The sequence below is a fragment of the Hoplias malabaricus genome, chromosome 11, assembly GCF_029633855.1.
Source record: "Hoplias malabaricus isolate fHopMal1 chromosome 11, fHopMal1.hap1, whole genome shotgun sequence".
In the NCBI taxonomy this organism is placed as follows: domain Eukaryota; kingdom Metazoa; phylum Chordata; class Actinopteri; order Characiformes; family Erythrinidae; genus Hoplias; species Hoplias malabaricus.
The window spans coordinates 21,951,420-21,965,456 of NC_089810.1; the positions used below are offsets into that span (position 1 = coordinate 21,951,420).

Consider the following 14,037-nt stretch of genomic DNA (forward strand, 5'->3'; position numbering starts at 1 on the left):
TATGATATTTACAGTTTTCACTACTGAGCTTAAATAACCTCTGTCCATCACAGGAAGTGTGATTAGATGTGTATGCATCCCTAATCAAGCACACACATCAGTGAAGTGTCAGTAGAACAGTATTATATTGGCCTTGAAATGGCAAAAACCACACAAAGAATGGCTACATTTGACAAATTTGTTGTAAATTCTTATGTCTTCACAACATTAGTAGTAATTTGTAGTAAAATGGAAACAAATTACAGTATTAACATACCTTTAGAAAAATAAATGGATTACAATGTTTAAGTATACAATTCTTTTTTTTTGCAAGACGGTAACAGTGGGGATTAGTCACTAAACTGTGCTAATGCTTAAGGCCATCAGTAGAATAAAAGTCCAATGCAAAACAATTACCACAGTGGAGAAAATACATCACCCTCCCAGAATGAATGTTGTCTTATTGCAGCTCATATTAAGCTTCGATAGATAAAAATATCCTCTTGGGCACTGGCAAAGGCAAGTATACATTTACATTATTGGAAATGTGCAGAAACCAATATAGAAAAATACAACAGCTCTAAAAATGGACTGTATCATTTGCCACAACAGCAGAGTGTGCCAAGACCACTCCAAGCAAAATGCTTGTAGGTATACTCCCCCTCACACACCATTCATTTAGAGTACACTTCAGACACACACACACACACACACACATTGTTCAGAAAGGGCAAGTTCTGACTTTTCCCTCAGCACACAACCCACAACCCACTCTACATATTTCCTCCCCAGAAGACTTTTTTTCTTCTTTTTCACTTCTTGTTCATTCCCCCTGGTGCCTGGCCTTCGTTCCTCATTCCTAAACCTTCTGCCAGTGCTGGCTGGTGGGGGAGCCCATCTGCAGACCAACGAAGAACACCTGGTAGCGGTGTTTCCACATGATGAAGGCCCCAAAAAGGCAGACGATAGCTTGGGCCAGGTTCAGCACCATCTGCAGCAGGTAATACAGCATGAGTGTTTGGGTGACAGCCGAGCAGTCGCTCACCTCAGCATAGGTGAAGGTGCGGGCGATGGGGTCCTCAGGTTCCAGAGTGCACATGCAGTCCTCACTCATTTCCTTGCATGTGAAACCATTGATCAGGGAGTAATGGTGGCCCTGGAAGGCTATGACCAGGATGGAGATGACCAGTCCAACTGAACACAGGAGGAAGTAGAGGAGCTGCAGCAAGGGAAGAGGGCGGTAGGGAGAGACTGTTAGCCATACACAGCCCCAGTGACAGGTCTTGTGACGTTGATAGCAAGTTTGATAGCATACATTGATTAATCACACTCTTACCTACATTATTATATACTCATTTCACAGTAGTTACAAATTTGTGCGTAAAATCAGTTGCTTAAACAAATATAAATTATTGTTAAATTATATAAATTATATTTTAAACCGGAACTTTTTATATATATTTGATTCTTTCTAAAATACTTAGCCAACAAGGTCCCTTTTAAAGCCTATTAAAACAAAGAAAAGCCTTTTGTTAAAGACTCCCATGATGAAGCTGCTTAAGAAAATGCCAAGGATGTGAAGTTGACATTAAAGAAAAAAAAACAACAACAGGATATTATAATTTTTAATGTCATTTTACAGCGCTGACATGTCCACATTTATTTTTAAATGAGTATATAGAAACTCTGAATAGATTTTTGACTGGAAATAAATCTTCGCCTACTGACAGAATTTGACAGACTTTTGACAGAATAATTTCTGAATAATATGCACACAGTTTAAAGTGATAAATCAGAATGACTTAGGCACCAAAGCTATAACGATTACCTTCAAACTGCATCTAATTATTTACATTTATTTATATTTTTTGGGAGGATGCGGGGGGCAGTTACCACTGAAACTAGAATTAAACCTCTAAAAGTGTTTAGTGTTCTTTGGCATCATCGCCCCAACATGTAAATAATTCCTCTAAATACAAATGTCTCACCTTTATAATGAACTGCATGGAGTTTCTCTCATCGGGCTGGTAGGTGATGAAGTAGAGAATAAATCCCAGTATAGCCACCACACACAGCTGCAACACAACATACAGAAAATGCTTTAATACAGCATCTGACACTCTGTCCCTTCTCCAAATTTAATACAAATGTTTAAATAAATTATGTGCAGACTGAATCATTTCTATTATTTTGGTCTTCCTCTTAAAGCGTAATGACCATGTGTGCTTCACAATCAGGTGCTGAAAAATGTATCCACACACAACCATTGTATCCGATGTTATAAACACATACCACCCTAAAGGATTGGCCTAATCTCATTTTCAGGTCTGTTACACTGTCTCTTCATTTCTCCACTTCTGCCAGGCTGACCATGATTGTTGTAATCAGCATTGTGCAACTCAGCACCGAGTTGTCATCTGATAGTATAATCACTGCCTTTGCCAAATTGAATAGGTTTTTCCCCCTTCCTACAAAAACACTCCCTTTCCCAGTGAGATTGGAGTCTTGTGACTAACGTGCAGTATCTAATTTGATTGTTTTTCCCAGGTTCTGAAGCAGAGAAATCTGGGTGACCTCAGTGTTTTTCTCCAACATCGATGGTCTCGTGAGGCCTGCACTCGGGATACTCCAGCGTCCAGAGACTCTCTGATGATGTGTTTGAGGGTGAATAGAAGGGGGCACTGTCTCTCTCCGAGAGAACAACAACAACAACTTGCGTTAATGTAAATGGCAGCTGTAGCATCTCACATGAGGAAGCAATAAAACCATAGCTAAAGACTGAAGTAATATTAGATGATCACTGTAAAATAGCTCATACATCGAATACCACAAACTACACCTAACTTTGCAAACTCTTTTACAAAGCCTCTATTCAGGCTGGGGAATCTTATTAAGCTTCCAATAAAGGTGCGTATTAATCAATACCATGCAATTTAGAACAGCCAACATACAGACTGACAACATCAGATTACATTAGTTCTATTATGTTAAGGTTTCACAACACATTGTATTTCACATGCTTCGTTTAAACCTTTGAAACCCTATCTAACAAATCTAGAAATGTCCTTGGAACGAAGAACCATATAACATTCGTTCATTATCTGTAAGCGCTTATCCAGTTCAGGGTCGCGGTGGGTCTAGAGCCTACCTGGAATCATTGGGAGCAAGGCGGGAACATACCCTGGAGGGGGCGCCAGTCCTTCACAGGGCAACACACACATTCACTCACAGGCTCACACCTATGGACACTTTTGAGTTTTTTTGGACCATGGGAGGAAACCCATGTGGACACAGGGAGAACACGTTAAACTCCTCACAGATAGTCACCCGGAGTGGAACTCACAATCTCCAGGTGTAGTGTGACTGTGACACTACCTGCTACGACACCATGCCACTCAACCATATAACACCTTTTTGTATTTTGTTTTTGTAGCACTGCTTGCTTTTTTAGTGTGAGTATGCATTTAAATAGAAAAATAAAGCCTAATTAACAGAAGAATACCATTGTGAGTGCCGTGTAAACAGTGTATATTTCTTTATAGAATTGTGTACCATTATTTATAAAAAAAAGTAATATGTCCGGGAGAAAATAAATACGGCATATAACATCAACACCACTTTAAAATATACAGTTATTTTAGGATATGGTAAAGTCATGTTATATATCACCCAATATCAGTTCCTGATCTCGCAAATGCTTTTGTGGCTGAATACAATCAAATCTTTACAGCAATGTTCCAATACATCGTTTAAAGCCTTCTCAGAAGAAAAAGGGAAATGGAAAGAAACATCCTACTCATACTTCTGAGTTCAGAAGAAGGTTTGGACAGCAAACACTTGTGACATATTCTTATAATCCACTTATTGAATCATACAGACACTAAAAAACTTCTGCTTTCTTTTCTACTGTACTGAAGCTGCTACCGTGATTTTCTGGACCTTTCCACTGGCAACAGTAAATTATTCTGTTCTATCTAGTGTCTCTGGCTTAACAAGGATAAATAGGACAGGGTCTGAGTAGGTTGTTATGGAGATGCTCTCTGTATGCATATCCTGTAATTAAAATCATTTACTGTATAATAGTAATTATCCTTTGAAAAACATGTGTGGTCCATGGCGCAGCTAAAAATATTAAGCCTTCCTATTGATTGGTTTTGAAAAACTATGTAAAGAAAGTGAATGTTCATTCATCTTCTGTAACCGTTTATCCAGTTCAGGGTAGCGGGGTAGTTCTTTCTAAAGACCTTGCACATGGCTCAGTTCAGTGTGAGAGTCCAGGAGTGAGGAGCAAGGAACAGAATCTCTGTTTTTTTAGCCATTTTTACTCAGTTCTCTTTTTCCTCTGTTCCATATTTACACATTACACTTATTTCTCCACATTCGTGATTGCTGTGTCTTTTCTGAACAGAAAAACAAATACGAAAATGGAAGACTTACTGCCTAACTGAACCAGTTACTTGGTCTAGGTGTTAAAGCATTATCAGAAGAAAGAAAAAAGTCTAATCAAATCAAATGAATGTTAATAGGAAGATCACAAATGTGGATAAAATGAGTAATTATAATAGCAGCTTCAGATTATATATATATATATATAACATCATTCATTTTATATTCATATTATTTGGAAGCTAGAAATTTGGTTGTATGCATGTGATAGTGTGATATAATAGAAACTGGAAATGTGGACATCCTCTAGTTTTTTTATTGCAGTCTGGATACAAAGGTTTTATCACAGAGGAGGCATGTAAAAATTTTATTACAGACACCCCCCTGAAAAATTAATTCAATCCAAACAGAGCTTTAGGCAGACCACGAAAAAATGGACTGGGTTGTTTTATTTCACATTTTGAAGGTTGTTAGGCTCTATATCCACAAATAAATTTGCTAATGCACTCAAAAAGTGATTTTTTTCATAATATGTCTCCTTTAAATATGTATATTCAGAAACTAGCATATCATTTTTTTCTATGGAACAGCACTCAATACAATGTTTCCAGTCATCAAAAAAAAATTCCCTTCCAGAAGTGCATTTGTGTGTGAACCATACATTTAGTTCCAGTGAAGTGTATAGAACTACTCAGCCATGTAATACATGCACAAAGGGACAGTGTAACGTTATATTGGGCTCCATTCCGGCTGCAGTAAGTTGCATATGTGCTGCATGGAGAAGTGCTTACTGGCTTGCTGTGGAGGGCTGATGTGTTGGCCTCATGCTTGGCCCAAGCAGTTTGAAAGGCATGCTGGGAGCTGAGGAAGAGGATGGTGGAGAGGAAGAGGAAAGAGGGGGCTTACGGTGATCCCGGCCCAGTGAGGTGTCTCCCTGGTCAACAGAGAGGGGCTGATGGTGGCCATGAGGAAGGCCACGACGGCTGTGGCGATGCCTAGCAGCAGCTGTAGCAGGGCGATGAGCAGTGGAAAGCGGCAACCACAGCATGTGTGAGTGTCCTTCGACTCAGTGGGCTTCTCTCCTCCACCGGACCCAGCTGGACCTTTCTCTGCCCCCATGCTTCCTTCTGACCTCTTTGTCTTGGCTTACTCTTCCTCTGAAAGGGCAACTAGAGGCTCTTTTCTTGTTTCTTTTCCTTCACCTCTCCTTTCCCTCCTAGGGTTTTCTTCTGCTCTTTCACTACCCTTCCACTGTGCTGCCCGCTCTGCCCTCCTTTCCCCCTTCTCTGTCCTTCCCTGCCTTCCTAGGGGCTCTCTGAGCAAAGCCCTGCTATTTGGAATTGGAGAAGGCTTTGAACTAATATGGAAAACATTTGGAGCGGAGCTGCCTGAGAGCCACATATAGAGCAGAACAGAGCAGAGGAGAGGAAACAGAGGGAGGGAGTGAGAGAGGAGGGAAGACTGTGAAAGGGGGACTCCAACACACGATCAGAACAACAACAACAAAAACAGCAGCCACCAGCAAACACAGCTGGGGAAACGGATCTCATGCAGAATGGGGAAGAGGAGAAGTGAGAGGGGAGGAAGGCTGCTGATGACATACCACATCACTGTCAGACATGTGGGTTAATGCATGACTTATGCCAAGTGCCGCCACACACACACACACTGTGTGATCTCTTCATAACAATGCTGGAACTGTCACATGATTCCCATGGAGAAGTAATGTGACCTGCAGGCATGTGAAAGTGTTAAAGCTAATCCCTTATAAATATTCTCATTTGTGCTGGGTTTATTCTATAGACGTATTGTACATAGTATCATGTAACGTATAAGATCTATAGCCTAATATCTTATACATGACCAACTGTATGTTTTGTGTGCCTAATATAGACATGCCTACAACTAATAATTTTACATAATACCATTTTTAAAATTATGAATCAAAAAATGTTAAAGTGCATTATTTGAACATTTAATAACTGATGTGTAGATTCACTCACTTCTTATTGTGCCTAGATGAATTGTATTCATTCATTCATTGTCTGTAACCACTTATCCAATTCAGGGTCATGGTGGGTCTGGAGCCAACCCGGATTCACTGGGCGCAAGGCAGGAACACGCCCTGGAGGGGGCGTCAGTCCTTCACAGGGCGAAACACATAATCACACACTCACACCTACGAACACCTACCAACGTGTGTTTTTGGACCGTGGGATGAAACTGGATCACCCGGAGGAAACCCATGCGGACACAGGGAAAACACACCAAACTCCTCAAAGACAGTCACCCGGAGCGGGACTCGAATCCGCAACCCCCAGGTCTCTGGAGCTGTGTGACAGCGACACTACCTGCTGTGCCTCCGTGCCGCCCCATGCATGTTTATATCAGTATAAAATAGTTAATTAAATAATGGCATGAGTGCACTTTTAAATTTCACAATGTTTTAGCTCTTATTATTCAGAATGCGATGTACAGTCATCACACATGAATACTTGTGTCTAAAATAGACAATGACTAAGACTAATGAAAGAACAAAATCCAGTACAACCACCAAAGCTTGATTAACACCCACAGCTTTCTCTTAATTTGCTCTCAAAAAGATCATATGCAGGTTTCCACCATACAGGATAATCATTTAACATAACAGAATCCTTGCTGGTGATGTTAGCTCTAAACATTATCATTGTCTGGAACATTATCATTGCCTGGAGGAACTCTTTTTATATGTAAAGCACCTCATGTAACTGGCTTCACTCACATACTCACTCTTTAATGGCGTTAAAATCTTAATTCAAGTGACAACTGACCCTGAGTATATGACAATATTTAGAAAATGATTTGCATATAGTTGCTGTCCAAAGAAAAACACATACATCCAAAAATGAATTTTACAGGAGTTAAACTTAAGTGTTTAATGGAAGTCAATGTAAAAAGATTTGACTCATTTTGGAGTTTTTGGAATTAAGTAATTCTGGAGTATTTTTACAGATCCATTCATCATTACATTTTCACACAACCTGAAGGACAGCTGCTGGGTTCAAATTGTGTAATAAACCTAAAACTTGAAACATAAAACTAAAAATTGAGATATATGTTTCTTGTGAAAACAATGATAAATGTGTAGTAATTGTCCATATTTAAATACTAAGCATGTACATAATTAATGAATATTAAACTAGTAAAACTTCATATACTTCTCATTTTCTACCAATCAAACTCCCTTTAAAATATTTCATCAAATGATGTTTTTGGAAAACAATATTATACCCTTTTCGGAACTTAGAAAAGTTCTATGATACAGGAAAAAAATTGGTTTCATAAAATTCAGGTGTGAACGTAATGTATATATATATATATATATATATATATATATATATATATATATATATATATATATATATATATATATATATATATACACACACAGACACACAAGGTAACAACTCTTTACCAGCTGAAGGTTTTCCCTATAGGTCCTACATTACATGTGTGTGTGTTTCTTAAAACAAAAAGAATGGATGGTTCTACACCAAAAAGCTGCTATTTCATAAAAAACTTTTACAAAGAATGTTGTTTATACATTAACTCTGATATTCATCCTCAGAATAAAATAATGCAGACGTTTTGTAACAGTCATTACATAAACGAATGAAACGTGTGGGCATATATTTGCATACATTAAACAGAATTGGCCCTTTAAGTGGTGACATATTGGTTGGTCTGTTATTATGGCGTTATGGAAAATCTGGTTTAGTCTGAGAGCGAGTGTGAGAGGGAGAAAAAGAGTCCTAGATGGGGGCTTTTTTAAACCCTGCGCGCTGTCCGTTAGAAGAGCATTGTGTTGAAGTTTTGTGATTTAAGCGTTGGTGTGGCTCGCGCTGCTTCACTGTCACTCACGGGTTCACGCAATGCGCGCGTGACTCTGCACATTTGCACGAAACCACCATGCAAGTTTTAGTGCGCGCGCAGCGTCTCGGTCCGTGCACGTGTTACGGCACGCAGCGCGAATGTCCGGAGAGCGCCAGCACGCTCACGAGCGAGACGTGTGTGTTCGCTAAACCGAGAGTTTTCGATTGTTTCTGTGTACAAATGGCGTTCACTTGCTTGAGCACTGCGATGGAGGTCGTCCGCAACCGGGCGCAAGTTTGCTAATGTCTTTAAAGTTCTGTAAAGTCTCTGATTCCTCAGTATACACGCAGGGCTAGCGACTGTCGTTGTCTATGGCGACGGCTCGTAACGTCTCGTTCATTAGCGCTGGTGGTGCAGCCTACACGTGAGACTTTAGGAGATGTGGCCACGCGCGCGTGCGCTCCACTTCCTCTCACGGAGCGCGCCGTGAAGCGTTGATGGGGTTTGGACTTTCGTGCCCACCCGCATTCAGACACGCCCCGCCCCCCAGAGTGAAGACTGGCTACACTCGTAACATACAGTTCGTCTCCACACCCATATTGCGACATGTCCCGCCTTCCTGCATTGTGATAGGTTGAAGTCTTGCGAAGGCCTCTTTAGGCTGTCTAAATAACTGCCAATCCTAGTCGGTGTGGGCGGGGATTGTCCGAAAACAGGTGGAAAACAAAGGAAAACCCACCGCCATGGTAAAGTGTCGGCTGAGCTCAGGCGAGCGCAGGCGTCATTCTGGAAGTGCTGCACTGCTGCACATATACAACTCTCCTCTTCGCTCTCGGAATTACAGCGCAAACCAGCCCCACACAGCCAAGGAGTGGATGACAGAGGTGGAAAAGTTATGGATGAAAGAATAGCGCGACTGCAGGACAGAGCATTCCTGGACCATGCGGATTTCCTAGGGTAAAGATTGTTTTATTACTGTTATTTTTTTTGTACTCGGCGTTTACAGACACTGTTGTTCACAGCTACGAGTTTATGAAATGTGTGAGTGCTTCTGAAAAGACTATTTTGTTTTTTTAGGGTCGAGTATTCCTCACTTTACATGTGCAAATCAAAAAGAGGAGTGAAAAGAGAGGAAGGAAAGGTAAGATTTTTTTCTGTGCAGTTTCCATGTTTACAGTTTATGTGTGTTTTACCTTAAAGAGCCGCTAAAGTAATATTTCTGCATTTCTAGAAATTTCTGCAGCTTCTTTTCCTCTAAAGACATTTTTTTTAACCACAGGACGCGTATAAGTTACCTCACAGACTGATAGAGAAGAAGAGGAGGGACAGAATTAACGAATGTATCGGACAACTAAAGGACTTATTACCCGAGCATCTCAAGCTAACGGTAGGCGCTTTATCAACGGCTGAGATACAGCTCTGGACATGTTTATTAAGTTTTAACACTTTGAGTAACGGCTATAAAATTGTTGTAGACGCTGGGGCACCTGGAGAAAGCCGTGGTCCTGGAGCTGACTCTGAAACACTTAAACGCTTTGACAGCGGTGACGGAGCAGCAGCACCAGAAGATCATCGCGTTGCAAAACGGTAAGGACCGAGAAACAACAGGGAATCTGAGCTCAGAGGAACACAGCTCAATGGACGCCAGCACAGTCTAGTGCAGCTGGACTTGAATGAACACCAAGGAATAGCTTCCAAAACAAGATAATTCGTAAATTTAATCTCAGAAAGTATATCTCAAATGATTGCATACACAGCAAATTCACCAGAGTTAACACAATTTTTGTGAATTTGCTGTGAACTCACTCTTTAGGTTTCTGCATAGTCCCAAAACTTATACTTTACTTATACAGCTAAACGGTGCAATATTATCTGCTGACTTTACTGCACTAGGAAGGATAGTGATTTTGAGATTCAGCCTAAGAATTAGTTCAGTGGGAATTTCTGTGTTGTTGCACATGTTCATTTACATTTTCTTCTGTTGAGGTAGACAAAATGCTACCAGACCAACATTCAGTGTAAAAACTTCATGTAGCTTCATGTGTTACGAATTTACACTTAGAATATAAAAACTTTTTCAAGACCATAAATATACTTTGCTATGAGGGGAATAAACCCACATCAATGACTCTCTCTCTTTTGCTTATTTCTCTTTCTCTCTCTCTCTTTCTGTCTCTGTGTATTAGGTGACCGGTCGTTGAAGTCCTCAATCCAAGCAGATTTGGATGCTTTCCACTCCGGCTTCCAGGCATGTGCCAGAGAGGTGGTGCAGTATCTCGGCAAAGTGGAGAAGTGGACGAGTCGCGAGCAGCGCTGCACTCAGCTTGTGGAGCACCTGCACAAAGTGTCCACACAGCTCCTCCAGCCCCCGCTGGCCAGTGGTGACAGTCACGAGCGAGAGCATGAGGGACACGCTGCCAAAGATGGCCATGCCAACTGTGTGCCAGTCATACAGAGGACTCAGAACCCAGAGCTGAATGAGAACGACACAGACACTGACAGCGGCTATGGCGGCGAGGCAGAAAAGAGTGATGGGCGGCAGGAGAGAGTGAGTGACACCGGAGCTGTCAAGGGACTTAAAATCAAGCAGGAGTTTGGGGGTGATGAACAGCGGCTGGCTAAGAAGCCCAAACTGAGCTGGCCAGCAGGTGGCACTGTGGGAACGGACGCAGCCAGCAGGCCAGAAATGGCTTTTATGAACTCACTCATGGCAGGAATGGCAGGAATGGGGCAGCAGGCTCCCTTCTGCATGCCCTTTTACTTCATCAACCCATCTGCGGCAGCTTCTTATGTGCCCTTTCTGGATAAGAGCCACATGGAGAAGCTGGTTTACCCACTGGCTGCACCTTTCCCTTGGCTCTATCCAGGGCTCCCTGCTGCAGCAGCCACATTCAACTCCAAAAGTTTTGAGGCTCCATCCAAGGATGAAGATTCTTCTACTTCTCCTGACCTGGAGAACCAGGAAGATGCGTCCTCTCCAATGGATGCGGATCATTGCTCTGAAATGACAGAACACATTGGAGAGCAGAGCCAAAGAAAGGAAAATGAGCGTACATAGGTTACCTGCACCATTGCACCTCATTTTCTGGCTTGTAAAATCGCATAGCCTATTTATCCGTTCCTTAATTTAATGGTCGTTGAGTGTTCCTGTAGTTGTTTCTATGGAGTTTCCTGATGAACGCTGTATTTTCTTTGTTTATTCGCTTCTTTTTATAAAGGACTAGCTTGGCACAAATCTTATTTACAGTTATCCCAAATATAATGCACAGATTAGCCAACATATGTTTGGTGCCAGACATGGGTTTCTTTAGTAATAGCAGTAGTCCCATAACAGAAATATTAAAATATTTTGGGTGACATAAATATTGATAACTTAATATTTTTTATATTTCCTGTGCCAACCCAATTTTGTTCATCAAACATGTCTTGGCGTGTCAATTAAATTTGGGCTAAGGTCTAAAAAATGTAAATTAGATTTGTCGCCGAAAGTTTTTAAGTTGAAGTATTTGCAGAACAGGGTTTCACCGTCCAATTGGTCTTTAGCTTCTGTGGGGAGAATGAATGGGGGACGTTGTAACAACCTAGTGCCTTCTGCACTCAATCCTTGAGCTATTTTGAATGGATATCGACACTGATTGACAAGAGCCTACATGTCTGTCATTATTGCCATTTTTAAAAAAGTCAGTGGTGTAAGTCTTAAGCGAAAAATGGTGTTAAAGTGAAAATATGTTTTTTATTTTTTTGCAGAGGAAACATAGTCTAGTGCAATACTTCTTAATGCTCTGTGAGCTACAACCAACTGCACCTCTTATCAAGGATTTGGAATCATATTGGCCTCTTGGATGTATAGTATGATAGTGACCTCATGCAAGCTGAAGCGACTGCTGCAGTGTTTTCGTAGAGCATTATTTTTGGTAGAACCACTGGATTTGCCATTAGTAGTCAGGTTCTTTTTCATGTTTTAATCTTCAGTGCTTGAAAAGAGTTACTTAAATACCTCAACATATTTCAGCATTTAGACCTTTTAGAACAGGTTCCCTTCATTCCTAAAGACGCTCCTCTGGTAGGGGTGGTGCGCTGACCTGGACTTTCTTACATAGGATGGGAGAGGTTTCCTTTTTTTAATCAGAAAAAAATTTGTGAGTAACAATCTTGTGACTTGCTGTTACGACAGCCCCCGCTCTCTCCCCCAATAACTCCTTTAAAACTCTAGCGAGATGTGAAATCTCACTTTGAATATTCAAGGCTTAAAATGGGCTTTTCACTTGTAAGTACTCTTTGACTCTCTAAAGAAGACTTGTGATTTGACAACAGTTTAATTACTTCAATTTTCTAGACACAGTTATGTGTGTATATCTTACACCAACCGTGGGGGTTCCTGTTTACTATGGGCCATGTGGACCCTGTGGTAGGATATCTCAATTTATGGAGAGAAATTGATGTGCATCTCCAGCCAAAAACAAACAAACAAACAAAAAAAAACGGTTCAGAAAATGTTAGCACCTTACGGAACTTTGATACTGAATGTAATTCTGTGTTTTTTGGTAGATATGAAAGTTTGTAAATATTCTGATAAAAGTAGATCTTTAATCCGCAAGGTAAAGTGCACTTGTTCATGCCTTCTCTGTTCCTTCAACACACTCCTCACCTATTATTTCTAACACATTGCCCTTTGTATCTCAACTGTAATATATATTTTCTTAAAAGATATACTGACAGAAATGCAAGTCTTGACAAAATATATCTTGAATAAATGTATAAATGGCAACATAACAGCTGAGTCTTTATCTACACATTTCCCTAGACATTTTCTGAAAACTGACTTTGTCAGGCAGAAAATATTCTTTTCGATTAATGTTGAACACTTTTGATTTCAGTAGTAGTCTACTAAACAATTTAGCAACTAATGTGTTTTGCCTTATTCAGCACAATCATTGTCCATAACAGGCTGTAGTCCCACTCAGCGCAAACATTACAACTGCCAGTTACAAAAACTGCAGTAGATTCTTTTTTATTTTTCTGAATAACAAGTATACAGTGTGTACACATATGCCACATTCTCTGTTACTAAACTAAGAGATGCACTTGTGGCAGCAGTGGCACCTGCCCTGCATTTGCTGACTGGGACTGTGTGTTGTGTAACATTCGTAGTGCATGTTGCATTTCACATGCACACATCAGAATGCAGATGTCCTTGGGACTGGAGGAATGTAAGAAGAGAACCATTGATTTTACTACAAGATCAATGCTAGACGGAGTGAAACAAGTAACTTCCCTGTTGGAGTGAATATGTGTTGTTTTGAAGGGTACTGTTATACATTTGTAAGGAAGAGAATTCTTCTACATAGACCACATTTTGTAGATCCCTTTTAGCATTTTTTTTTCTTTTTGCCTCAACTGTCTCTTTGCCTAAGCAGCGGCATGTGTAATGTAAATAGGTTGTGAATATGCTAAGTGTCCAATGTTCATGTTGTAGGAGAAATCTATGGATTTTATAAAGGATAAAACTGAACAACTGTTGCACATTTCCTTTAACGCTTTACACTATTGCTGTTCTAAATTATTGCCACACAGTTGTCAAATAAATATAAGCTCAAAACTATTTGATGTCTCCTTATTTATACACACCTGTTTCTACTTTTTAACTGTACACGTGTTCATACATTTCAGCATCTAGGAAAACTATGCTTATGTTTATATCTTCTTCTAGTTTGCCTCTTGAGAAATACCTGTTGTCTAGAAAGAACAGTAGTATTACACTCTTCTTAACTTGAAGACACAGAGCGCACTTGTGAGCTGGAGTTACACCCGGATTTGAGT

The 14,037-nt window shown here is 40.4% G+C and overlaps 2 protein-coding genes across 2 annotated transcripts; one reads left to right on the forward strand and one right to left on the reverse strand.

Annotated features, from left to right (window-relative positions):
• Window positions 1-201: 201 nt before the first annotated feature.
• On the reverse strand, window positions 202-6,401 carry sspn (sarcospan (Kras oncogene-associated gene)). The gene is made up of 4 exons (XM_066685444.1): window positions 6,369-6,401; window positions 5,272-5,753; window positions 1,968-2,054; window positions 202-1,198 (listed from the first exon to the last, which is right to left on the reverse strand). The coding sequence occupies exons 2-4, from the start codon at window positions 5,482-5,484 to the stop codon at window positions 839-841; spliced, it is 660 nt and encodes a 219-aa protein (XP_066541541.1). The 5' UTR covers window positions 5,485-5,753; window positions 6,369-6,401; the 3' UTR covers window positions 202-838.
• Window positions 6,402-9,009: 2,608 nt separating this feature from the next.
• On the forward strand, window positions 9,010-13,805 carry bhlhe41 (basic helix-loop-helix family, member e41). Its single transcript, XM_066685015.1, has 5 exons — window positions 9,010-9,174; window positions 9,295-9,358; window positions 9,497-9,604; window positions 9,693-9,804; window positions 10,404-13,805. The coding sequence occupies exons 1-5, from the start codon at window positions 9,113-9,115 to the stop codon at window positions 11,273-11,275; spliced, it is 1,218 nt and encodes a 405-aa protein (XP_066541112.1). The 5' UTR covers window positions 9,010-9,112; the 3' UTR covers window positions 11,276-13,805.
• Window positions 13,806-14,037: the final 232 nt, after the last annotated feature.